This window comes from Camelus dromedarius, chromosome 9 (assembly GCF_036321535.1).
Source record: "Camelus dromedarius isolate mCamDro1 chromosome 9, mCamDro1.pat, whole genome shotgun sequence".
Taxonomy (NCBI): Eukaryota; Metazoa; Chordata; class Mammalia; order Artiodactyla; family Camelidae; genus Camelus; species Camelus dromedarius.
This window is the reverse complement of record NC_087444.1, coordinates 17,321,626-17,346,259: the sequence shown is the minus strand read 5'-3', so window position 1 is coordinate 17,346,259 and position 24,634 is coordinate 17,321,626. Positions and strand designations below refer to the sequence as shown.

At 46.2% G+C, this 24,634-nt stretch overlaps 2 protein-coding genes across 2 annotated transcripts; both read left to right on the top strand.

Moving 5' to 3' along the window:
• Nucleotides 1-607: 607 nt before the first annotated feature.
• On the top strand, nucleotides 608-12,333 carry LOC116151732 (neuroblastoma breakpoint family member 6-like protein). Its single transcript, XM_064489985.1, has 7 exons — nucleotides 608-887; nucleotides 2,872-3,001; nucleotides 3,664-3,878; nucleotides 4,942-4,993; nucleotides 5,861-6,072; nucleotides 11,200-11,251; nucleotides 12,054-12,333. The coding sequence occupies exons 1-7, from the start codon at nucleotides 710-712 to the stop codon at nucleotides 12,331-12,333; spliced, it is 1,119 nt and encodes a 372-aa protein (XP_064346055.1). The 5' UTR covers nucleotides 608-709.
• LOC135322009 (neuroblastoma breakpoint family member 4-like) lies at nucleotides 12,175-24,230 on the top strand. The gene is made up of 9 exons (XM_064488836.1): nucleotides 12,175-12,268; nucleotides 12,991-13,037; nucleotides 14,713-14,764; nucleotides 15,536-15,711; nucleotides 16,724-16,775; nucleotides 17,685-17,875; nucleotides 20,132-20,350; nucleotides 22,326-22,531; nucleotides 24,124-24,230. The coding sequence occupies exons 2-8, from the start codon at nucleotides 13,007-13,009 to the stop codon at nucleotides 22,520-22,522; spliced, it is 918 nt and encodes a 305-aa protein (XP_064344906.1). The 5' UTR covers nucleotides 12,175-12,268; nucleotides 12,991-13,006; the 3' UTR covers nucleotides 22,523-22,531; nucleotides 24,124-24,230.
• Nucleotides 24,231-24,634: the final 404 nt, after the last annotated feature.

The following is a 24,634-nucleotide window of genomic DNA, read 5'->3' as shown; positions in this document are numbered from 1 at the left end:
TTTATGAGTTACACAAAACTGGCAAAGACCCAGAGAACGACGCCATGACATTCTACAAGTCTGACATCTTTCACTTGCGAAAAAGCCATAAGGCCTGTTACCACTTAAAGAGAAGGTGGTGTGACTTCATGACAGCCCTTAAGAAAATAAGACTTTTGAGAAAACAATTTGTCTCTTGGTATTTTTATAGACACAGGAGAAGGAAAATGACAGCAATGCTTGGATAACTTTTGGGAAGAGATAGGTTGGTGCTATCAGCACAAGTATAGAAAGCCATTAAGAGTGGCTGGAGAGGGGGTGTCCCCATTGTGGCAACCTTCACGAGACCCCAAGCAGTGTGGCCTAGGCAACTAGAACACAGGGGCCCCCAGGATTCCATGGCCACCCCCCACCGTCCAGTTCTGTTATTGCAACTGCAGACGGTTACCTGGCACTCCGGGCCCCGCTCCATCACTCCTGTTAGAGTCTGCGCAGCAGGCAGTGCCTGTGGCCCTGAGCTCTGTGCTCTCGAACGTTGTTTTTGTGGTTCCACATCCTCAAGTGTTGTGAGCTGGTGATCAAGTTGTTCCCAACAGTAAGTTGAATACTCCTGCTTTTCCTCATGCCTCAATCCTGATTAAACTTATGTGGTTTCAATTGTTTTTAATCCATCATATGCTGGGTTTCTTCTCCCCAGTCCCCCGCTCTACCTGTTCTGCCACACGTCATCATGGCAGGATCTCTTGGCGCTTCGTGTGGTCCGAGGGCAGAACTTACAGTGCTGGAGATCAACCAGGAGCTGCACTTAGAGCTGACCAAACAGAAGCAGGACTTCCGAGATCTCACCCAGAAATTCCTTGTATGCCAAGCTACTACATACTGCCTGGCCAACCAGCTGCAGAAATACAGTAAGTCCTGAGGGTCGTGGTCACCACCTGGTGAATGATCACTTTCTTCCCTCTCAGAAACTGAAACTCTCCAGACTTTATCTTGCACCCCTTTGTCAGTATAAGTGTCATGCTGACCACAAACAAGGCAGGAAAGGCAGAAGTAGCTATCTGACCCTCAAGTCACTGAGGATGGCAAACTGAGGCATAAAGCGTTGAGCAAATTGTCCAGGCGTGTGGTGAGCTGTAGTGTGAGACTAGAGTTAACATTCCACTTATTGATGCCTATTGATATCTCTCTAGAACAAGCTAAACCCTGTCAATTGGAATCTTTTCTGAATTGTATTTGGTCCTGCATCACTGTTGGCTAAACATCTGGCACTAATGACTTCCTTCAGTACAAGCATCCCTGAGGTCGCAGTGGCAAAGTACTGTGCCAGTTACACTGGGGTCACGTGGTGACAGCACACTCTGGGGGAAGCAGGTGATAGTACCTGCTTTGAAAGAACTAAAGATGAGTCAGCTCCTCATGGAAACCATGGTCTCCATGAGTGATGCCATCAAGACAGGGGCTCCCTGGTGAGCGGGAGGCTGTGTTTCCTGGGTGCAGGGTCTCCTTCCTGAGTCCCAGGAAGTCATGCGACACCCTGTGGGGAGACTCCGGATGTCCTCTGGGGAAATTAGATAATCTGCATCACCCAATCTGTCTCTTCCTGTGCTGGTGAAACTTCAGTGATGTGTGTCAGCAGGAAATCCAGGTGACCCTGAAAGTTGGATCATGAGACATGTGGCGAAAATGAGAATGAGGGTAAGTGGGAGTGAATACCATTGCTAGGAAAACCCACGCCGGTATGTGGGGCAGGCCATTCGCTCCCACAGTCATCCTGGTATTTCGAAGCACAGTTGCCTGTTCAGTAGGAGGGGTGTGTAGTGACAAAAGGAATCCTGAGGACTCGGGGGAAATACACAACAAGATGATTGGAGGAATCTGGACAACTCTGGGTTTGTGTCATTTGCTTACAATTGATTTTCAGTAAACCAATGGTTAGGGTATACTTAATGAAAAATGACTGAAACAGAGAAACTAAATGTGAAGCCTGCTATTTAAGAAAGTGAAGAGGTGCACTTTGGGGAAAAGATAAACTATGTTTTCTTTACATCTTTCCTTATCATCCTATCATAATTTAAGAACCATGTTGTGAAGGTGAAGAAGGAAAAGGGTATCCCCCAGGACCTTGGTGTCAAGGTCACACAGTGCAGAGATGAAGAACACAGACTCTGGGCCAGGCTCCCTCGGCGCACATCCACGCTGCATGTCTTTCTGTGCCTCGGTTTTCCTCTCTGTCCACCCAGTGCTGCTGCATGTTTGAGATGGAATAAATAGTCAGTAAATTGTTCTAGAACTCTTACAACACTGCCTGGTACATTGTAAACGCAGGTCCTAGTACTACTGCTTCTACTAACACACATCATCCTAGTATTTCGGCTCATGTCTTTCAGGTCCTCACAGTTTAAAGCAACATATTTCACACAAGTGTATCCAGATGAATTTTTTTTTTTTAACCTCTGAGGTACTTCCTCAGTACTGAAATCCCTGCACAAGGGAACCATCAGTCCCTTAGTCCTAGGGTCCACCCCAACCACACAAGAAGCCACCGCCTCATGCCCCTGCTCAGTGTTTCACCTCCGAGGTTGCAAGTCTTGTTAGACTGGCCCATGATTCACGGTCAGTCTCAGGGACTGTGACTTCTGACCTTTCCTAATGGCAGTTAGTCTGTCTAGTTCCCTTCTGTGCCTTGCAGCTTCTCTTTCCCCAGCTCTAAAATGGGGAGTAACTGAATGCCACGCAGTGGGGAGGCTGAGGAATCAGATGTGGAAATCCCTGCCTACAGCCTGCTACCGCAGTTACCTCTGCCCTTGGGATGGACCCTAGCTCCTCCCTTGAAGGCAGTGACCACAGCAGGGGGTGCAGCTTTCCCCTGAGGCAGCATCTCTGTTTCCTCAGAGTGTGAAGAGTACAAGGACATCATTGAATCCGTGCTGGGGGAGAAGCTGCAGTTCCGGGTGGTGAAGTTGGCAGAGCAGCTGGCAGAGAAGCTGGCAGAGAAGCCAGTGCTAGCTGAGGAGAGGTTCAGGTAAGGAGGGCTCTGTGCAGGGAGGCTGGTGGAAGGTGTAGGCCTCTCTGAAGTGGGGCCACGAGCAACTTTGGGCCAGGAGAGTGCAGAAATGTTCATCACATTACGTGAAACTCAGCAGATTCAAATCCAGTGAACAACTCAGTGGCCTTTGGAACCTTCACCATGTTGTGCAACCAGTACCTCATTTACCTCTGAATCACAGTCCCTTCCTGGATGACTACACCTTGTCATCCTCCCTTGACCCTCTTATTCTCCTGTTCTTTCCACTTCTCACCAGCTGGGCCTGTCCACCCCATGTATGACTTTGTGACATTCACTGCCCAGTATGCCCCATGTGGATCTTTATATGGAAATGGGCATGGCTCAGTGAGACCCTCAACGGACATCTTGATGAAGGAGGCTTAGGAAAACATTAGATTTAGTTTCCAGAAGAAGATGAATGGGATGTGACGGAATCCTAGAGGAGCATCTCTGATACGGAGGATGCCTCAGTTATACCATTTTTCTCCTCTTTGCCACAGGAAGGTCCCCCATATGTGCCAGAATTCTGCTCTGAGGGCTCGCGCCTCGGGGATGTTCTCACAGAATTGCCTTCGAAACCTCTAATCGTCTATCGTCCAACTATGCATTTTAACATCATTTCTTCTCTCTCATGTTAGGGAATACGATACCCTAATTTGCTCTCAGGCACGAGAGCTGACCCAGTTACGGCAGAAATTATGGGACGGGAGAGAAGACTCTATCCTGCTCATCCAACAACTCAGGGACGTCCTCACCCACAATGACCTTGACAACAACCCGGGCCAGGGCTTCCGAGAGCAGCTGACCGAGGGATGCAGGCTGGCAGAGCGCCTTGCCCGCAAGCTCAGCCCAGGTAAAGTGGCCCCAGGCTCTGATAGCCCTGAGCCTCTCATGCAAAGTTTCTTGGCTCATAAGAGACTCCTCACCTCCACTAGGAATGATTTTAACAAGTGTCTTGTGTCCATGTTTCATTTTGGGGACTCTGACAGGACCAGGACTGGCTGAGTGGGAGGACAGAGGAGAAATGCGCAGGCTGGAGGTCACAGTGTTTCAACTGTCTGCTTCCCCTCTGATGGATGGTAGCCTTCGGGACGAGACAGCATCCCCCAGGGTTAAAGCACAGAAAGGAAGATGTGACTGGGCATAGCTTGTGGGAGCAGAAAGAGCCCTGGGCTTTGCATCAAAGTGGCCTGACCCCAGCCTGAGTGTTGTCTTTCCTGACTGTGAGCGAGTGATTGGATTTTCCTATTTCACTGTCTGTTTCCTCTTCTGTAAAATGGGTCAAATAATCTGTTGATGGTACTGCAGTGACTAATCTGGGAATGTTCATGAATCAGCTCAGAAAAAGGGAAGCCCTGCACTTTGTAGGGTTGGATTGGGCACTTAATGTTGTCGAACTTGTGTTGGGAAATTTGTTTCACTATACCTTTTCCATGGAGAGAATTTCCCTTGGTAACACTCAGAGGCCTTAGGAATGTCCCATGATGTTGTCAGATGGAGGCATGTGGGACACGGTTGTTTCTCTCTTCTTAGACAAAGCAGGGGATGTATGGGAGAGCCGTAAGGGGTGCAGAGCCTGTGTCTAGGGAGAAATTAGTGGCCGGATGGATGAAAGAGTTGTAGACGTTGAGATGGCAGGTGGACACTTGTACAGTGATATAGGGAACAGAAGACCATTTGAATGTTTGCCCCTTGTCAGGCAGAGGGGTCATGATGACCATCCAGCAGTTTGGGGTCACACTGAATGATGGATCAGACATGTGGACCAGGCCAATCATTTAAAGACAGTGCACTAGAACTTTAGCACCGCACTGACACATACATAGTGATTTATGTCCCCGTGGCCATACAACCATTAGGATTGTAGTTGGTGAAGTGGGGAAAAGCTGACTGGATATTTCTGAATTTGTTTGCAGAAATTCATGAAGATGAGGAAGATGAACTAGAAGAAGAAACACTCACCCCCAGGTAATCATGAAGTCTTAGGAGCCGGTAATGGGTAGGTAAAGTATGGAGAGGGTAGAAGAAAGATGAACCCATGAGGGCGAGAGAGTCTCATGTACCAGATGTGAGAAAAGAAAACCTGCAGATTGCATCGATTGACTTCAACCCAACCAACAGGGAAGTGGCCCTTTAACTTGGCTGTCTGTTGTCTCTGTGGCACTTGTAGGTATGGCCCAAGGTAATGTACCACCTTTAGGGTTCCCTGCACACACAGAGAATATGCATACTCTCCTAAATGAACACCAAGATGAGATAAAGAACTGTTTGTACACAGTTCTTAGGTGCTTGTTAGGAAGGAAGATAGCAACGGAATCAGTAAAGAAGTAACTCAAAGAATTAAACACCAGTTGAAGTGTCTAGAAAAACCTGTAGTTGCCACGTGACACTAGTATGAGAAAGGCTTTAGAGGAATTTTATTCGTAAATTGAAGGCAGAATATCTCTGAGGCTCTACAATACCTTAACGCTCATACTCACTTGGCTACATTAACTTAAACTGCATATGACAGAGGCACATGGCAGTAGCACATGCTGTGGCAGTTCACTTGTGCTTCATGATCACGAAAGGACCACACTGGGATGTTTGGGTGTCATTTCTCATCACATGTCATGTGGGCAGCGCACCGAACAACTACTGCTCTCTCCCTCTCCCACCCCGTGACAGCCAGACTCTGCTTCACATACAGAAGGATAGTTACTTCCCTCTTTATGAGGAATGATAAGTTTGCATTTCATGAATAGTTCCTATGCCCTGCAGCAAAATCAGTAATGACAACAAGGGGACGGATGCTCATGGTTGAATTTTCTGTCATTCCTTTCCCACCTGGAACAGCATTGAGCAAGAGGAGTTGGAGGAGGAGTTGCTCCAAGAGTCCCAGGATGAATGTGTTTTGAATCCCTCAGTTCTCCAAGAAGGATCTGACTGCAACCGGCTAGACAGTGAAGGCAACTTGCCATTTGATGAAGAGAAAGTCAGCCGTGCTCCGGATGTAGCTGGTGCTTGCTCCCATGTTGCAGAAGATCCAATTCCAGCTGACCTCCCAGGTATCCTTTCTAGTTTTGTTCCCCACACACTGTCTAGACTGAAGAAGGTCTTCACTGAAGGTCGACCTTAGTGACACATATTGGTTTAACCCAGAGAAAAGGATGGATTGTGAAACACAGATATCGTATGTACCAGGGAGCCTTGATCCCTTTCTAGGCCCACTTCATGTATCTGTCACCCTGGACGCAAAGTCAGGCCACGTGACCGAAATCAGGGTTGAGAACCTGTCACCCACCTTGGGTGGACATCCACAGGAAGTGTCTGTCAGAGATAGTTTGTGTCAAATTTGTCTTCCAAGCTACAGTGGTCTGATTCTTCTTTTTGAACAATGTCCCTGGCCTTTCTTTGTCTGTCCAAACAGACTGGTAGCCTTGCCTCTGTGTTAGGTGAGGTGGTGTCTCTGGTTTCACTGAACTCAGCCCGAGACTTCATCTTTGTGATGTTGGCTTATCTTAGCTAAGTAGCCATCTGAAAACCAGGAAAGAACCAAGTGTCCCTTTACCTTGCTTGGATGTTTCCATGAAGTAAGGGTGAGCTTTGGCAATCCCTCCAGCCTTGAATGCCCATTGTTTCTGTGAGGCCCCAAATTGTCCCCTTGATATGAATGTCAGTAGCATTCATCTAGTCTCAAGCAGAAATTCCTCCGTAGCATCAGTAACCACATCATCTGATGGGACAAACCAATATTGTAGAAAGACTTCTAGAAGCACCTCAGCTGATTTTTAGGACCTTTTGGGAAAATATACTATTAATTCGACAGACTCAGCAGATGGGATATTAGGAGAGAGCTCAACCAGATCAGCCAGAGAATTTGCCCCAAGCATTCGGAAGCAGTCCTGCCTAATTCTCCTAAGACTTCAGCTTCCTGAAATACCTTTCATAGCATATTCTATTGTTGCCCTGAGAAGATTAACATTTCTATGTTACCTGTGTTCACTGAGTTGGCCTGTGGGAGGGTGAATTGTTTATTGTGACCTGCTGTCTCAAATTTCTTACCAGAAAATCAGAATGAGTGTGACGAAGCAACTGGACAAGAGCCAGTGTCCGCCAGGTAATTCTGAAGATTTCCGGGCTGTTAATGTCAGTGGTGACCCCAGAAGAACTCAGATCCAAGGGAAAGACAATGTGCTGAATATGACTCTTGCATCCATTCACTCAACAGCCAACTAGGCACTTGAAAAATGTTGTTTCTTTCCATTGTGTTAGTTGTGTGTGTCTGAATTTCTGAATGTCTCAAGTTGAGTCATGGACAGTGATTTGACCAAGGTGCACTAGCCAGACTTGTGGGTCCCTGTAGTCAGCTGCTGTCCCCTCTGTGGATAATACAGGGTGAGATGCACATATGTTTTGTGCCAGTTTGACCTCAGTATGGTGATGAGTATTTGGCTGCGAGTGAAGAAAACATAAAAAAAAAATCAAAATTATTTCAAAATATTGAGATAATACTCCTTGAAGTTAGAAGTTACATGCCTGTAAATCCTCCAAGAGCTCTACTTGCTTGGGCACCGCCTGTATAGTTCAATGCAATGTATGCAAAATTGGGCGCCAAGATTTTAGTCCTGTTTGTTTGCTGGGCATCATGCCTGGAGCACACAGGGAGAATCGAAGTGCTTCTTGAACAGCTTCTTGCATGGGCAGTGCTCGGAGCACCTGCTGCTCTCTCCCACTCCTACCCCATGGTGGCCACACTCTGCTTGACACATAGGAGGATAGTTATTTCCCGCTTTAAGGGGACTGCCCCCTGGCTTTCTGTGTCCATTCCCTTTGCCTCCCCTCTCAGAACCACCTAGGACAGCTTGGTCTCTGATCCACTTAGTTTAATTTTCTGTCATCCCTTTCCAACTTGGCACAGCATGGAGCTCGAGGCGTTTGAGAAGGAGGAAGTGCTCCAGGAGTCCCAGGATGAATGTGTTTTGAATCCTTCAGTTATCCAAGAGGGATCTGACTGCAACCGGCTAGACAGTGAAGGCCACTTGGCATTTGATGAAGAGAAAGTCGGCCATGCTCCGCTAATAGCTGGTGCTTGCTCCCATGTTGCAGAAGATGAAATTCCAGCTGACCTACCAGGTAGCCTTTCTATTTTTCTTCCCCACACACTGTCTACAATGAAGAAAGTCTCCCCTGAAGGTCGACCCTAGTGACACATAATGGTTTAACCCAGAAGAAAGGATGGATATGAAAGACAGTCATCATTTTGGCCAGGGAGCCTTGGTCCTTTTCGAGGCTCAGTCCTTGTATCTGACTCGCTAGACCCAAAGTTAGGCCATGGGACTCAAATCAGCTGTGACTAACTGTCACCCACTTTCGCTGATCATCCACAGGAAGTGTCTGTCAGACGTTTGGGTCAAATGTTTCTTGCAGGCTACAACGATCGAATTGTTTTTTTGGACAATGTCCCTGGCCTTCCTTGGCCTGTCCAAACAGACTGGTAGCCTTGCCTATATGTTAGGTGAAGTGGTGTCTCTGGTGTCAGTGATCTCAGCCCGAGTCTTCATCTTCTTCATGTTGCCTTCTCTTAGCTAAGTTGGAATCTGAAAACCAGGAAAGAACCAAGTGTCCCTTTACCTAGCTTGGATGTTCCCATGAAGTAAGGGTGAGCTCTGGCAATCCCTCCAGCCTTGAATGCCCATTGTTTTTGTGTAGCCCCAAATCGTCTCCTCGATATGAATGTCGGTAGCGTTCATCTAGTCTCAAGCAGAAATTCCTCCATAGCATCAGCAACGACATTATCTGATGGGACGAATCAATATTGTAGAAAGACTTCTAGAAGCACCTCAGCTGATTTTTAGGACCTTTTGGGAAAATATACTATTAACTCGAAGACTCAGCAGATGGGATATTAGGAGAGAGCTCAACCAGATCAGCCAGAGAATTTCCCCCAAGCATTCGGAAGCAGTCCTGCCTAATTCTCCTAAGACTTCAGCTTCCTGAAATACCTTTCATAGCATATTCTATTGTTGCCCTGAGGAGATTAACATTTCTATGTTACCTGTGTTCACTGAGTTGGCCTGTGGGAGGGTGAATTGTTTATTGTGACCTGCTGTCTCAAATTTCTTACCAGAAAATCAGAATGAGTGTGACGAAGCAACTGGACAAGAGCCAGTGTCCGCCAGGTAATTCTGAAGATTTCCGGGCTGTTAATGTCAGTGGTGACCCCAGAAGAACTCAGATCCAAGGGAAAGACAACGTGCTGAATATGACTCTTGCATCCATTCACTCAACAGCCAACTAGGCACTTGAAAAATGTTGTTTCTTTCCATTGTGTCAGTTGTGTGTGTCTGAATTTCTGAATGTCTCAAGTTGAGTCATGGACAGTGATTTGACCGAGGTGAACTAGCAAACTTGGGGGTCCCTCTAGTCAGCTGCTGTCCCCTCTGTGTATAAAAGCAGGGTGAGATGCACATCTGCTTTGTGCCTGTTTGGTGTCAGTATGGTTATGAATATTTGACTGCAAGTGAAGAAAGCAGGAAAAAAATCAAAATTGTATCAAAATATTGAGATAATACTCCTTGAAGTTAGAAGTTATGTGTCTGTAATTTCTCCAAAAGCTCTTTTTGCTTAGACACTGCCTATATAGTTCAATGCAATGTATGCAAATAGTGGGAGCCAAGATTTTAGTCCAGTGTGATTGCTGGGCATCATACCTGGAGCACACAGAGAGAGTCCAATTGCTTCTTCAACAGCTGCTTGCATGGCCAGTGCTCGGAGAACCTGCCGCTCTCTCCTTGTTCCACCCCGTGGTGGCCACACTCTGCTTGACACATAGGAGGATAGTTATTTCCCTCTTTAAGGGGACTGCCCCTGGATTTCTGTGTCCATTCCCTATGGCCCCCCTATCAGAACCAGCTAGGACAGCTTGGTGTCTGATCCTCTTAGTTAAATTTTCTGTCATCAATTTCCCACCTGGCACAGCATGGAGCTCGAGGCATTTGAGAAGGAGGAACTGCTCCAGGAGTCCCAGGACGAATGTGTTTTGAATGCTTCAGTTCTCCAAGAAGGACCTGACTACAACCGGCTAGACAGTGAAGGCCACTTGGCATTTGATGAAGAGAAAGTCGGCCATGCTCCAGATGTAGCTGGTGCTTGCTCCCATGTTGTAGAAGATGAAATTCCAGCTGACCTCCTAGGTAGCCTTTCTATTTTTCTTCCCCACACACTGTCTACAATGAAGAAAGTATCCCCTGAAGGTCAACCCTAGTGACACATAATGGTTTAACCCAGAGAAAAGGATGGATATGAAAGACAGTCATCATTTTGGCCAGGGAGCCTTGGTCCTTTTCAAGGCTCAGTCCTTGTATCTGACTCGCTGGACCCCAACTTAGGCCATGGGACCCAAATCAGCTGTGAGTACCTGTCACCCACCTTCGCTGATCATCCACAGGTAGTGTCTGTCACACATTTGGGTCAAATGTTTCTTGCAAGCTACAACGATCGAATTGTTCTTTTTGGACAGTGTCCCTGGCCTTCCTTGGCCTGTCCAAACAGACTGGTAGCCTTGCCTATATGTTAGGTGTAGTGGTGTCTCTGGTGTCAGTGATCTCAGCCCGAGTCTTCATCTTCTTCATGTTGGCTTCTCTTAGCTAAGTTGGAATCTGATAACCAGGAAAGAACCAAGTGTCCCTTTACCTTGCTTGGATGTTCCCATGAAGTACGGCTGGGCTCTGGCAGTTCCTCCAGCCTTGATTGCCCATTGTTTCTGTGTAGCCCCAAATTTTCTCTTTAATTTGAAGGTCGGTAGAATTCATCCTCCCTCAGATAGAAATGTCTCCGTAATATCAGCAAGCACATTATCTGATGGGATGAACCATTATTGTAGAAAGAATTGTAGACAGAAACTCAGCTGATTCCTAGGACTTTGAGGGAAAATAAAGTATGAAACCTACAGACTCAGCCGATGGGGTATTGGGAGAAAGCTTAACCAGATCAGCCAGAGAATTTCCCCCAAGCACTTGGAAGCAGTCCTGTCTAATTCTCAGAAGACTTCAGTGTCCTGAAATACCGTTCGTAAAATATTCTGTTGTTGCCCTGAGAATATTAATGTCCTCGTGGTACCTGTGTTCAGCGAGTTGGTGTGTGTGAGGTATGACTTGTTTATTCTGACCTGCTGTCTCTGAATTTCTTACCAGAAAATCAGAATGAGTGTGACGAAGCAGCTGGACAAGAGGCAGTGTCCCCCAGGTAATTCTGAAGATTTCCGGGCTGTTAATGTCCATGGTGACACCAGAAGACCTCAGATGTGGGAAAAGAGAACGTGCTGAACATGAGTCTTTCATCCATTCACTCAACAGCCAACTAGGCACCTGAGAAATGTTGTTTCTTTCCATTGTGTCAGTTGTGTGTGTCTGAATTTCACAATCTCTCAAGTTGAGTGATGGACAGTGAGTTGACCAAGGAGCACTAGCCAGACTTGGGGGTCCCTGTAGTCAGCTGTTCTGCCCTCCGTGCATAAAAGCAGGGTGAGATGCACATCTGCTTTTGCCTGTTTGCTGTCAGTATGGTGATGAGTATTTGACGGCAAGTGTAGAAAACAAACAAACAAAAAACATCAAAATCAAAATTATATCAAAATATTGAGATAATACTCCTTGAAGTTAGAAGTTGCATGTCTGTAATTCCTCCAAAAGCTGTATTTGCTTGGGCACTGCCTGTATTGTTTAACGCAAAGTATGCATAAAGTGGGAGCCAAGATTTTAGTCGTCTGTGTTTGCTGGGTGTCATGCCTGGAGCACACAGGGAGAGTGCAAGTGCCCCTTGAACTGCTGGTTGCATGGTCAGTGCTCGGAGCACCTGCTGCTCTCTGCCTCTCCCACCCCATGGTGGCCACACTCTGCATGACCCATAGGAGAATAGTTATTTCCCTCTTTAAGGGGACTGCCCCCTGGCTTTTTGTGAACCGTATCTCCGCTTTACATCAATATACTGACTCTGTGTCTAATCGTCTGAGTTTAATTTTCTGTCATCCCTTTCCCACCTGGCACAGCATGGATCTACTGGAGGTTCAGAATGACGACGTGCTCCAGGAGTCCCGGGATGAATGTGTTTTGGCGCCTTCCATTCACCAGGAAGGTTCTGACTGCTATGAGAAGTGCAGTGATGGAAAATTTGCATTTCCTGAACAGAAAGTGCTATGTGCTCTGGAGGTAGCCTGTGGTTCCTCGCATGTTAAAGCAGATGCAATTGGAACTGACTTCCCAGGTAGTCTGCATGATCTTTGCTCCGCACAATCTGTCTTGTCTCGGAGAATTCGTTGTCATGTGTAGACTATATGCGTACATATCGTTTTGAATCAGGCCCAAAAATTGCCTTTATTTAATTACTTATTTACTTATTTATTTGCAGCATAGTCAGTTTACAATGTGTCAATTTTTGGGTTACAGCATAATATTTCAGTCATACATCTATAAACGTTTATTCCTTTTTATATTCTTTTCCATTGTCGGTTACTACAAGATACTGAATGTAGTTCCCAGTCCTATATAGAAGAAATTTGTTGTTTTCATTTATATACATAATAGTTAATATTTGCACATCTCAAATTCCCAATTTATCCCTTCCCAACCCCTTTCTCTAAAATAACCATAATTTCTTTCCTATGTCTGTGAGTTTCTCTTTGTTTTGTAGATAACTTCATTAGTGTCTTCTTTCTTTTTTAGATTCCACACATGCGTGATATCATGTGTTCCTTTTCTCTCTCTTTCTGGCTTACTTCACTTAGAATGACCATGTCCAGATTCATTCTTGTTGCTGCAAATGGCACTATTTTATTCTTTTCTGTGGCTGAGTAGTATTCCATTGTATAAATACACCAGTTTCTTTATCCAGTCATCTGTGGATGGACATTAAGGTTGTTTCCATGTCTTGGCTATTGTGTACAGTGCTGCTATTAACATCGGGGTGCGTGTGTCTTTTCAAATTAGACTTCCCTCTGGATGTATGCCCAGGAGTGAGATTCCTGGATCATATGGTAAGTCTCTTTTTCGTTTTTTGAGGAATATCCATACTGTTGTCTGTAATGTCTGCACCAAACTACATGCCCAGCAAGAGTGTAGGAGGGTTCCCTTTTCTCCACACCCTTTCCAGCATTTAGGGTTTATGAACTTTTAATAAAGCCCGTTCTGACTGATGTGAGGTGATACCTCACTGTACTTTTGATTTGCATTTCTCTGGTAATTAGCAGTATTCAGCATTTTTTCATGTACCTATTGGCCATTTGTATGCCTTCCGTGAAGAGTTCCTTTTTAGTTCGTGTGCCCATGTTTGGTTTTTTGTTGTTTCTGTTATCAAGCTATATGTGCTGTTTCTATAGTGTGGAAATGAAACCTTTGTCAGCTGCATCATTTGCAAATACTTTCTCCCATTCTGTAGGTTGTTGTTTTTTTTCCACTTATGGTTCCCTTTGCTGTGTAAAAGCTTATAAGTTTAACTACATCCCATTTGTTAGTTTTTGCTTTTATTTCTATTGCCTGAGTAGGCTGCCCCAGGAAAACATTGCTAAGATTTATGTCAAAAATATTTCACCTATGTTTTCTTTTTGGAGGTTTATCGTGTCTTGTCATATATCTAAGTGATTAAGCCATTGTGAGTTTATTTTTGTTTATAGTGTGATGGAGTGTCCTCACTTCATTGATGTCTGTGTGGCTGTCCAGGTTCCCCAACACCACTTGCTGAAGAGACTGTCTTTTCTCCATTGTGTGTTCTTGCCTTCTTTGTTGAAGATGAAGTGACTGTAATTCTACGGGTTTACTTCTGGGCTCTCTATTCTGTTCCATACAATTTCCTTTAAAGTAACACATTCCCTGAGTTCGTGAACTTGGCTCAACTCCTAGTCATGTATGTCGCACTGGCAAATCACTGGATCCATCACAGTCCTGCCAGACTCCCATATAGCTCTCCAATTGTGTCATAGGAAGTAACTTTCCGGTCTCCTAATTTTGAATGAATCTCTTATCTTGCATTTAATGCTCTAATTTTCATTCCTAAGCAATGTCCCTGAGATTCTATACTTGTCTGAGGCTGTTGGCAGTTTACTTTATGTCTTTGGAGATATTACTCCTTTGGTTGTTTCTGTCAACCCAAGTCTGTCCCTTCCATTTGTCTTATCTTATGCAGAGGCTTCTGAAACCAGAACAGAAGCACCACTGCCATCTTTGGTGTGTTCTCTGAAGCAAGGTAGGGTCCTGGAACACCCAGCCTTATAAATGCCCACTCTTTCTTGGTGGCACGGAAGAGTGTTTAGACTATGTTTAGATTCTGCTCATCAGTCTAATGTCAATGGAGAATGCATCTACCCCAATAAGAGACAGCATTTCAGATTGAAAAATCCTGAATATTACAGCAGCCTTCTAGGAGGTAGCTCGGCAGTCCCTCAGGATCTGTGGGTAAAAGGATGAGGTTACTGTTTGCCTAGACTCAGGACATAGTGTGGGGACATCCTGTCATATTAAGGAGACATATCTAGGGGCTCAAGAAGCAAATCCAGTGCCTTCTTATGAGGTCCTATCTAGGGCCTCCTGAAAGATTTCTCCCACAGTACCCTGTTACCACATTGCACACATTGCCAAAGTGCTAATTTTGGCATGGTTTTGATCATACGTAAATGAGTTTTGCCCAGTGTAACTGTCCTGTTAATTCATTTACAGAAAACCAAAATGATCAAGATGGGGTGAAAGGAGTAGAGCCAACTATCTGCAGGTAATTTTGAATATTTGTGCGCTGTTGATGAAATGTGACTTCTGCAGTCCCCTAATCCAGGAAACAGCAGGAATACAAGCGTATGATCCACTTTGATAACCAGGAATTATCTTTTTTGTAATGTTTTCTGCTTTCATTTGGATACATATATTGTTTCCTATTTCTCATTAACTTCTCAAGTGTATACCCAATTCAGTTGAACAAGTGATCTACGATACAGTGATTTTTGTGCACTCATTTGTTCTCTCTGGTGTCATTTACAGAGTGAGATGCAAATCTGGTTTCGGCCTGTTTTGTGTTAGCTTGTTGGCATGTGTTTCATAGCAAGAAGTGGACACAAACAGTGATATAATTATATCATGCCACAATAAAGAGAGAAAGAGGCCTTAGCGGCATGAGATTTCTGGGGCACTAGGGTGCCCCCAATAGTATACACTTAATCTCCATGTAGCAGTCAGTGGAACTTAAATGAAAGGGTGAAAACCACTCTTACATGAGTCTATGTTATGGGTCATGACTCTGCAGTTTAGAGATAATCAGTCTCTTTCTTCATCAGCTGTTATTTGGCCAGAGCACTAAGCACCCCCTCTCCTTTCTGTCTCCTGCTCCTCAAAGACACACACTCTGTCTCACCAAAACAGTCAGTTTTTTCTGCTTAAAAGATCACCCTTTGGCTTCCTTCACCACTCCCTTAAACGGTTCATCTAAAGCAGATAGGACTCTAGATTTCTGATTGCTATTAGGTTAATCTTCGGTCTCCCTACCCGCCAGGCTCAGCACGGAGCTGCCGCAGATGGTAGAGGATGACATCCCACGGCACTCAGTGGAGGAGTCCTATTTGACTTACTCAGCTCTTCCTGACCTGTCAGACTCCTTCTGGCCTTATAGGAGCACCGCCATCTACTCATTTGAGGGATTGGAACTCTCTTATGCTCGGGATGTCACCAGTGAGTACTCTTATCGATGTGATAAACCTCCAACTGCACTGCCAGGTAGAGCTGGTGTCTTTTGCGCTTCACACCTCTGGCGGTGCTGAGATATGACAGCCATGTGGGCAGACTCTGTATATTTATATCGAGAAGGTTTAGGTCCTAGAATTGAGTTTTAAGCACAGACATCATGCGGGTTAGGGAACGGTGCTCTCTTCCTCATCCCAGGTGAAGCCTATGTCTTGGGTCCCAAGATAGGTCACTGAACCAAAGACAAGTGTGACAATGTCACTCACCTCTGTGCAGTTGTACAGAGGTGTCTTTTTTTATGATTCCCATCAAATGTCGTTTTTACTTATAAGGTTCTCATGTTCATACCCCTAAAATATCCCTGGAATTTCTTTCCTTCAAAAGATGTTGACAGTGTTAACTACACCTCTGGATTTGTTGTTTCCCTGGGGTCACTGCTGTCATCCCCAGTGTCCGTCTCCTCTAAGTGGAGGAGCCACCTGAACACCAGGACACAAACATCCCTACTATCACCTTGCATGTATCTTTCCATGAAGTGCGGCTGACCCCAGCATTTCCCCACTCCATGAAGGGCTGATGTTTCTGTTTAGCACAAAGCTCATTTTCATGCTAGGGTTTGTAGATTCCAACCATTATGTTGTTTTCAGTGTACAAATTCTGCTAAAGCAGCCAGCATACGGTGAGGGAAGGCTGAATATTACAGTATTCTTTTTAGAATGCAGATGGGCTATTCCACAGACTATGTGGGGAAAAGATACATTTCATTTCTGACTCAGACCTGGAAAAGGTGATTGTGGTGAGGAGATACTGCCCAGGGGTCAAGAAAGCGAACCCAGGCAGGTCCAGAAGGCGCAGCCTGAGGCCTCCTGGAATATTCTTACGTTATCCTCCTGTGCCACTGGTGATATTTTTTTCCCCATGATAGTATTGGATACCTAACTATTGACATATGTAGGGGGATCTGCTTAATGTTTCTTGCCCTGTCTGAATTAATCCATAGAAAATCATACTGTTCTTGAGGAAGAAGAGGAACAAGACCAAATATGTTCCAGGTAATTCTGAAGCCTCAGGGGTCTATTGTTTTCTTTCTGCTATCTATCTGTCTGTCTATCTATCTATCTATCTATTTGTCTGTCTATCTATCTATCATCTCTTTATTTATTTATTTCAAAGTATAGTCAGTTTACAATGTTCTGTCAATTTCTGCTCTACAGCATAATGAAGAATCATGGCTCTTAATTTAATGTTGATGTATGGTGAGGTCAGATCCAGGGAAATGAGAAACTGCTGAATATGCCTAACTCTTCCATTCAGACAACCGCAATGTGTCCCTTTAACAATGCTGTCTATGTTAACTGTACGTTTATAAGCCCCTTTGATAATCTCTCTCAAATGGAGTAAGTGCATTCAGTTGATGCAGGGGTGCTAATCAGTCCAGGATTTCTCGGACTCTCCTTCTCTGTTTTTATTAAAAGCAGCATAAGATGCATTTCTGCCTTTCACTCTTTGTTCTTACCACTGACAAGTATTTCATAACAAGAAAAGTACTTAGAAAACCAAAATTCATATCACATCTCAGTGGTAGAGAAAAGGCATTGGAGACACAGGATTATGCTGCCAGAGTCTTGTTCCCTCAGCTGTTGCATGTAAATTTCAACAAAACTCATGCAAGAGTTGAAGCCTCCCTTGTAGTTTCTGAGTGTGTGTCTTCTGACTACTGTGTACTGAGGTAGTTCAGTCTCCTTCGTCCTGAGCTCTTTTTCTGGTCAGTGCTGGGACCACCTCCTGCTCTGTCTGTCTCCTGTTCCCATTGTAAGCACACTCTGGCCCCAGATGGAGGAGGATTGTTATATCTCGCTTTGTGGAGAATTTCCATTTGTTTTCTGCGACCAGTCCCTTAACACTCCCATCAAACCCAGCTAGGACCCTGTGTTCTCTCATCCGTTTTGTTTAATCCTCAGCGCACCTGACCCCAGAAGCCTCAGTAGTGAGCAGCCGGTGGTAGAAGAGAATGAAGGCCCACAGGACTCACTGGATGAATGTTATTTGACCAGTTCTGTTGGCCATGACCTGTCAGACTCCTGTAGGCCTGACAGAGGTGCCTCATTCCCTTGGGACCAACAGGGAGTCTTCTCAGCGCTTGCTGTACATGGTGAGTACTCCCTCGAATAGAGCACACGGCTCCTAGTGGGTCCCCAGTTATCCTCACAGACTTTGTAGCCAATGACCTGTATACACTACGAGAGTGATTTCTGTAAACAGGCCCTGAGACTTGTGTTCTTTTGAATCAGGCTGTGGGCTTTACTTTGCAAAAGGCATCATGTGGGTAAGACAACTTTCCTTTCTCCTCGTCCCAGGACGCCCTACGTCACCTGGACCGCCCGCACCAGTGCAGGCTGTTGGTATTAAGCCAGGCTAGAGAGGGGAAGTGAGATGTGTGGTATGTGGCCCGGCCCTGCCAGGCCATCATTCAGCATGGGCAGGAGAGGCCAACCTCCCCCACACGGATGGGCTGAGGTGAATGAATGGGACACATCAATGATGCTCGGGTCCATCCTATTTGTGGGCTCTGATCATGGCCTGTGAACAGTGTGGACGGCTGTGACTCTGGCAGTGGGGCCGCAGGAGACCTGCTCTTTCGCCCCATCCGCCCTGACCGGGGAGAAGTGCTGTAGGCACAGCACAAGCACTTGATCTTTAAGGACAAATTCAGATTTCATTGGAGGCTTTTCCCTACTTTCCTAAGTAATGCTATTGGGCATTCCTTGTGATGTTTGATAAACTATTTTGCCTTTTCCCATGCAAATGCAGAGAATATTGAGCATAGTTTAATAAAAGCCATTAGTTGGGAAAAGAGAGATGAAACTAAATGATGAAATTAAGATGTGATATTTTAAAATAATTTAAGTCTGTCATTCAAAATAGCATTTGAGGGTGGGTTTACTGGTTTTGAGCATTGTTTCACACATTAAAGTTTTTAATTTAAGAGGTGTTACCCTTCAGACCATGTGAATTATCAATAAATCTTATTAGGAATCCTAATGCAGTGAGTAATGATGAAGAAACTCTGCCTGGAGGAAGTGGGAAGGGCACACGAGGCAGAGAGCAGTGCTTAGGGAAAAAGCCCGGCAAGCTCTACAAGGCGCAGGTGCAGGGCTGGTGTCAGGAGGGCAGCCTGCGTCCAGGGAGGATTTGTTCAAGGGGGTTGTGGGAAGTGATGTGCTGAAGAAAGAGGGGCCAGAGGAAGCAGGAGTGTCAAGGCAAGGTGAGGATTTGAGTTCATGTAGGGAGGTTGAGGAGGACAAGTTTCCCCAAGCTGAGTAAGACTGGTGAGACCGCTGATAGTGTGGAGAGACAGGATCAGAGGAAGCCGTTAGAAGGAGGTCGGGTGAATCACTGATGAGATTCAGACAGAGTGCTCTCTGTGGAAGACAACGTGGTAAAAGACACAGGAGAGACACGTTTAAGAAACAGTTCAACAAAGTTTGTTCAGCCGGAGGGTCTACAGGGGGTAGTGAGAGGGGAGCCCCACAGCAATGTGCAGCAGGCCCCGTGGGCCGTGACCCCACCTGAGCCTGCCCTGGACTGGATGAGCTACTTGAGCTCTTTGGTTAGCCCACTCTCTGAGAATATGAACTCACTTCACAGTAGAATTGTAAACATGTGTGATTAGGAGCAGTGCCTGGTGCCCCTGGAGGGGGGTGTAATACAAGGAATGTGCACTGTGTCATCTCCCTGAAGAACCAGATGTCCTGATTCTGTAGCACTTCTGGACACTGAGCTTCCAGTAAGGCCCTCAGACCTCAGCTACACTACTTACAGGTGCCAGTACCCACCAGCCCACCCAGGACACACGTAGTCATGGGACGTATCCCTGTGTGGTGGGTGGACGAGTCGTCAAAACACACAGGGAATGGAGTTGAAAAGGCTCCAGAAGTGGGAAGAGTTCTCATTACTTGGTCCATGTGCTATAGTCCCCAAGTCCCATTTCTAGTGGAATTTGCAGCCTTTGGGCCCTACTTCTCCTGTTGTTTCTTTATTCTAATTAGACATCAACAATTCCTCGTCCTCCCTTCCCTGAGGCCTGGCCAGAATCTTGTCTCTAGGCTACAAGGAAAGGTCGCTAATAACTGAGTCATGGTCGTGACCTCAGCTGCCATCCAGTACCCTCTGGACCCAAGTGGGTGATTTTTGATCTCAGCGACGTTCCTGCCAGGCACCTGCCATCTCAGCGTCCCCAGGCACAGCCTTCAAAATGACATCTCCGTCATGTCCATGATGTCTGCCTCTGTTGTCTGGCTGATTGGGTGGTTTCCCTGATAGGCAGGAACAGCAGAAATGGGTGTTGTGTGAGGGGCTGACAAACGGAAAGTTGGATTGGTCCTGCTGAACTGTCCTCTGCTTTCAGGTGACTCCTGGGAGGACCGTCGCCAAGGGCCTTTGAGTTTCCAAGGGTCAGAGATGGAAGCTTCACAAGCACAACTGCAGACAAGCACCCAGGTGACCCATCACCTGCAGCTGCAGCGGGACCAGCAGTTTGACTGTGGTGACGGCAACGCCAGGCTCGGCCTTCCCTCCACCGTGTGGGGCTTCACAGCCAACACTGACCAAGGGCTGCCCCTGCAAGGTAAGTAAGAAAAGGGGTGTAGGGAGCTCTAGTCCATGAGCTGCTCGTGCCAGAGCTGGGGGTGGAGGAGACAGTGAGGCCTCTGCCATGCTCCTTTCAGGTCCACGGAAAATCCCCAACGCTCTAACAGAGGGAAGTGAGCAGGAGCCGCAGATTTAGGGCCAGCTCTGCCCCAGGTCCTGGGTTTGCAAATTCCTGGTTCTTTAACGGGACCAAGTTATTTATCTTGTGAGGTATTCCCTTGTCATTTCCCTTATCTGACCACCGGGAAGTTAAATCTACCTTCCGTGGTCGTTGGGAGTGTTAAGAAACATAGCTCCCAGGGTCCGTGATTCGGTAAAACCTGCGTCAGCACACCTGTGACTGTGTGATGTCTACCCGTGTATCCTGCTGGTGATGTAACACTTACACAATGATTGCACGTGCATTGTCTCAGCTGAAGTGCAGGACTTTTGATGGTCTCCACTTTCTCTAGACTCCGTCTCCCCTTGCTTTCTCAGAATGGCACGTTTGCCAGAGTTCTCTTCTCATCGCCCATCCTCAAGCCAGTTTTCCCCTGTCACGTGCTCTCAGTAACAGTGCATTAGTAATGTTTAGTAGCAATGTGAAAACTGCCCACACACTTCAATCGTCTGTTGACTTTTCACACGGAGGTAATTTTTCTGTTTTTAGCCCTTTATTTAAAATAAAGAACCACCTTCATAGATAAGGTGAGCCACTCAGTTTCTTCTATGATGCTCCATTTAATTTGTCCTCTCCACTCATCTCCATGGCCATGTCCTCGGTTTTCTTATCATGATCCGACTCTTCTCTGATTTTCTTCAATGAGCTTTCATACCCTCACATGCATTTCATCTGGGACGTATTCATCCTTACCCTCTACTCCTCTTAGTATCTCCACCCGGAGACTGGGGCCGCCTGGTGCTCATCTGTCAGGCGGTGGCCTCATCTGAGAAATAGGGAGAGTGGAGGTGAGAGAAGAAGGGGCACCACTGGCCACCGTGCAGAGAGCTCATGGGAAGTGCTCAGCGGGTGTTAGGGATGCGTGGCCCTGACAAGTGCCATTAGCCCTTGTGGGATTTCATTGTCTTGCCTTCCCTCTAGTCTCTTTTTCTTGACCTTGGCTTCCCACATTCTCGGCCAGGACTCAGCCCCACTGGCTCAGTCACTCTCTCTCCTGCACACTTACCCCAGAGGCCTGAGTTTGAATCCAGGCATCACGACAGATTTTGCTGCAAACGCTACTTTTAATGCCCTTTATTCTCATAATCCCCCGGATCTAATCGTTCATGTTACCACCAGAGATTCCCTCGCTTATTCCTCTGATGTCTATTTTTCCTTTTTCAATTTCAACTCATCGGAGGCTGTTAGAATGATCCATTCAATATCTCAACGCCATCATCCATTGCTTCCCTTGTACACACACACACGTGAGTGTTGTATTTTTATCACAGCTTCCAGGTCTTATTTAGCTTGAGTATGATAAACATTATATATAGTGTATGTACAAATATATGGGAAGCATATACTGATACACATCTGTAAACATTTCCAGTTTCAGGCTTCCCCAGTTCTTTCTTTCCTGAAGTTTACTTTCAACATTGACTTTGCTTACTTTCTGCAGTCACTTCTGTCCCAATAGTACAACCTCTGACTGCCCTGATTGCGTTGCCTTGTCTTTTCTACCTAGGAACTTTCCGTTTTCGTCAATTCTATTTTTCTTAAAAAACAGTTTTTTGGCAGTGAGAACATGTTTGCCTCCTGGCAGTCTTACCAGCACTGCACAGTTTGGGGACGGTCAACAAAAGAGAAAAATACCAAGGTGTCTCCACTGGCTTCACCTGGCAGGGACGTTCAGATGGCCTCTCTTGTTCCTGGACACGTTCCTTACTTGATGTTCCTCTTGGCTGGAGGAGGAAGTCATTGTAATATCCTGAATAACAATGCATCCTGTTTTCTGTGGTTTTATCTTCAGAGCTGGGTTTGGATGCTTCCATCGGAATGAAGATCCCTCCCAAGGTGGAGGGCGAGGGCTCAGCTGCCAGCCAGCATGAACGTCAAGTCTCTAGCAACAGTAATGCCTCCAGTGTCCTGAAGCAGAAGATTCTGCGAAGAAAACTGCTGCGCAGCAAGTGGAGAATAGCATGCAGGTTCCCTGGCCTTCAAGCGTAGGGGACAGAGGTAATCACATCTAGGCCTTCCATGCACGTCTTCCCTGTTGCTCCTCATCTAAGATTATACCTCAAACTCCACTAGTTTGTCCTCTTTGTTGTTCGTTCACTTAACAGTTGATCCTCCCTCTGTCTGCTCTTTCCTCTGTTTTCCGTGGGAGTTGCCACCCTGCCAGGCCCTTCCTTCCCCATTTGCTGTTTCTACTGTGAACTCTGCTGTGTTCCTGCCACTGCTGCCCTGGTATTCCTTCTCACCTCTACTCCTAGCTACAGGGAAGCCCGGCCCCGAGGTCCTCCTCATCAGAAGAGCATCATTTAGGCCCCTGAACACGGGGTTCTTTGCCTGAAATCACACACTGTCTTGGTTTCATTGCCTTTCTTTCCCGGCCCTCCCTCCCTCCACTCCACTGCCTCTTCCAGAATCATTGTCTTAATGATTCACATGCACATGGGTTGGCTTCTGCAGAACACACCTAGGACAACATTGACTCCTCGACGTCTCCACGTGAATAAAAAGTGATGTAACTGAGGAATGAGAACCCTGATTACAAAAACTAAATAAGAACCTCAGGCCTAGGTGGGAATGCTGCACAGGCCTGGGGTCAGGTTTCTCACCTCTGGTGCTCAGCTCTGGGTTAATGTCCATGGGGCTTCCAGGGCCTCAGTGGAGCCGGCATTAGGTGGAGGACAATAGATGGCAACCTAAAGGGACATTGACCTAAAGCAGAGACAGAGGCCAAGTGATTGCAGAATGCAAAGACAATGACGTGCCTAGGGTTTCAGACCTCTCTTCCTTTTACTCACATGACTCCGTCTACATGTTCAGTAAAGTGCAGAAAAAAATGAACTGAGTTGGAGTCTTAGGCCAAGGAGTCTAGGAAAGCATCATAGTGAATTAACTTGGGGCAGATTTATGAAGACGGAGATATACAGGATACAAGAAGATCAGTGGCTCAGGCAAGGGAATTTCAGAAGGCAAGTGATTAACTCTAGACTATCCGAAGGAAGGTGAGAAAATGTTTATGGCCAGTGGGAAAGGGGTTCATGGTGGAAGTAATGAAGCGACGGAAAGAGAATGGTGTGAGGCAGTGCAGGGCTAGTGGGTGGCTGTAAATTCTGCCGTCACGAATAACCTGGGTGAGCTTGGATCTATGTAACACGAATGGCTTGACCCAACCCCTCGACACTGTGATTCTGAAGTTCTGGGGTGAGGTTTCGGCATCAGTATTTTTCAAAGCTCTGCTGACATGCATGTAGGGGTTAAATGGACTATGGATTTGGTGGGATATCAGGAACCAGGATAGGGGTGTCCCAAGGATCCTTGCTCCAGACAGCAGTCTGTTTCTGAATGTATATGAGGGATGCTCAGCACATCCCTCCTGGGACATGTAAGAAAGGTATCACTTCGGTCCAGATGAAGGGGAATCAAAAGTCTGAGGAACCAGTGGGGGGATCTGGCTAAGACTCTGCAGCAGCTTTGAGCTGGCGTATCCCCAAGCACAGGTGGGGTGAGGACAGGGGTCCCTAGATTCTGCACCACAGTCTGCACGTTTGCTTCAGGAGGTATTTCTTCTAACTCGTGGATCTCCCTTTTCCCTTCAGCACCAGCCTCGGGCTCCCCCTTCAGCCCCTCCTCTCAAGAGGATCCCAGCCTGCTCCTGACTCTTGTCACCATGTGGTCATCCCTCCAGGCTCAGCCGTCAGCAGAACCCAACAAAGACCCACATTTGATCCCTCTGTCTCTCTCTCTGTCCCTCTCTCTATCTCTCCTATGTCTCTCCATCTCTCCCCTGTCTCTCTTTCACAGTTACGCATTATTTTCGGTACTCTGAAAAGATTTTGCCAATTTGAAGAAACCACATCATCAAATTTACCTTTCCCACTAGATGTAAACTATCTGCAACAGAAAATCCGGTTAAAGTCCAAACTGAACACTGCAGGGATGCTTTGCTGAGAATCAACATCACAATCACCAGCCACAATCCATGATTTTTACTCCAAAGGACTGATTTGATGGGAGAAATCCCAGGCATCAGTCCCCAAATGTGACCCAGTGCTAAGGAGACCAGTGCTTAGATGGATGCACAGCTGTGAGAGACTTTAACGCTTGCTT

Coding starts and splice junctions, on each gene's coding strand:
- LOC116151732 (XM_064489985.1), top strand. CDS start 710: ATGGCAGGATCTCTTGGCGCTTCGTGTGGTCCGAGGGCAGAACTTACA. Junction 888..2,871: donor CAACCAGCTGCAGAAATACA/GTAAGTCCTGAG, acceptor CTGTTTCCTCAG/AGTGTGAAGAGTACAAGGAC. Junction 11,252..12,053: donor CAAGAGGCAGTGTCCCCCAG/GTAATTCTGAAG, acceptor CACCTGGCACAG/CATGGATCTACTGGAGGTTC.
- LOC135322009 (XM_064488836.1), top strand. CDS start 13,007: ATGCCCAGGAGTGAGATTCCTGGATCATATG. Junction 14,765..15,535: donor GTAGAGCCAACTATCTGCAG/GTAATTTTGAAT, acceptor CCTACCCGCCAG/GCTCAGCACGGAGCTGCCGC. Junction 17,876..20,131: donor CTCAGCGCTTGCTGTACATG/GTGAGTACTCCC, acceptor CTCTGCTTTCAG/GTGACTCCTGGGAGGACCGT.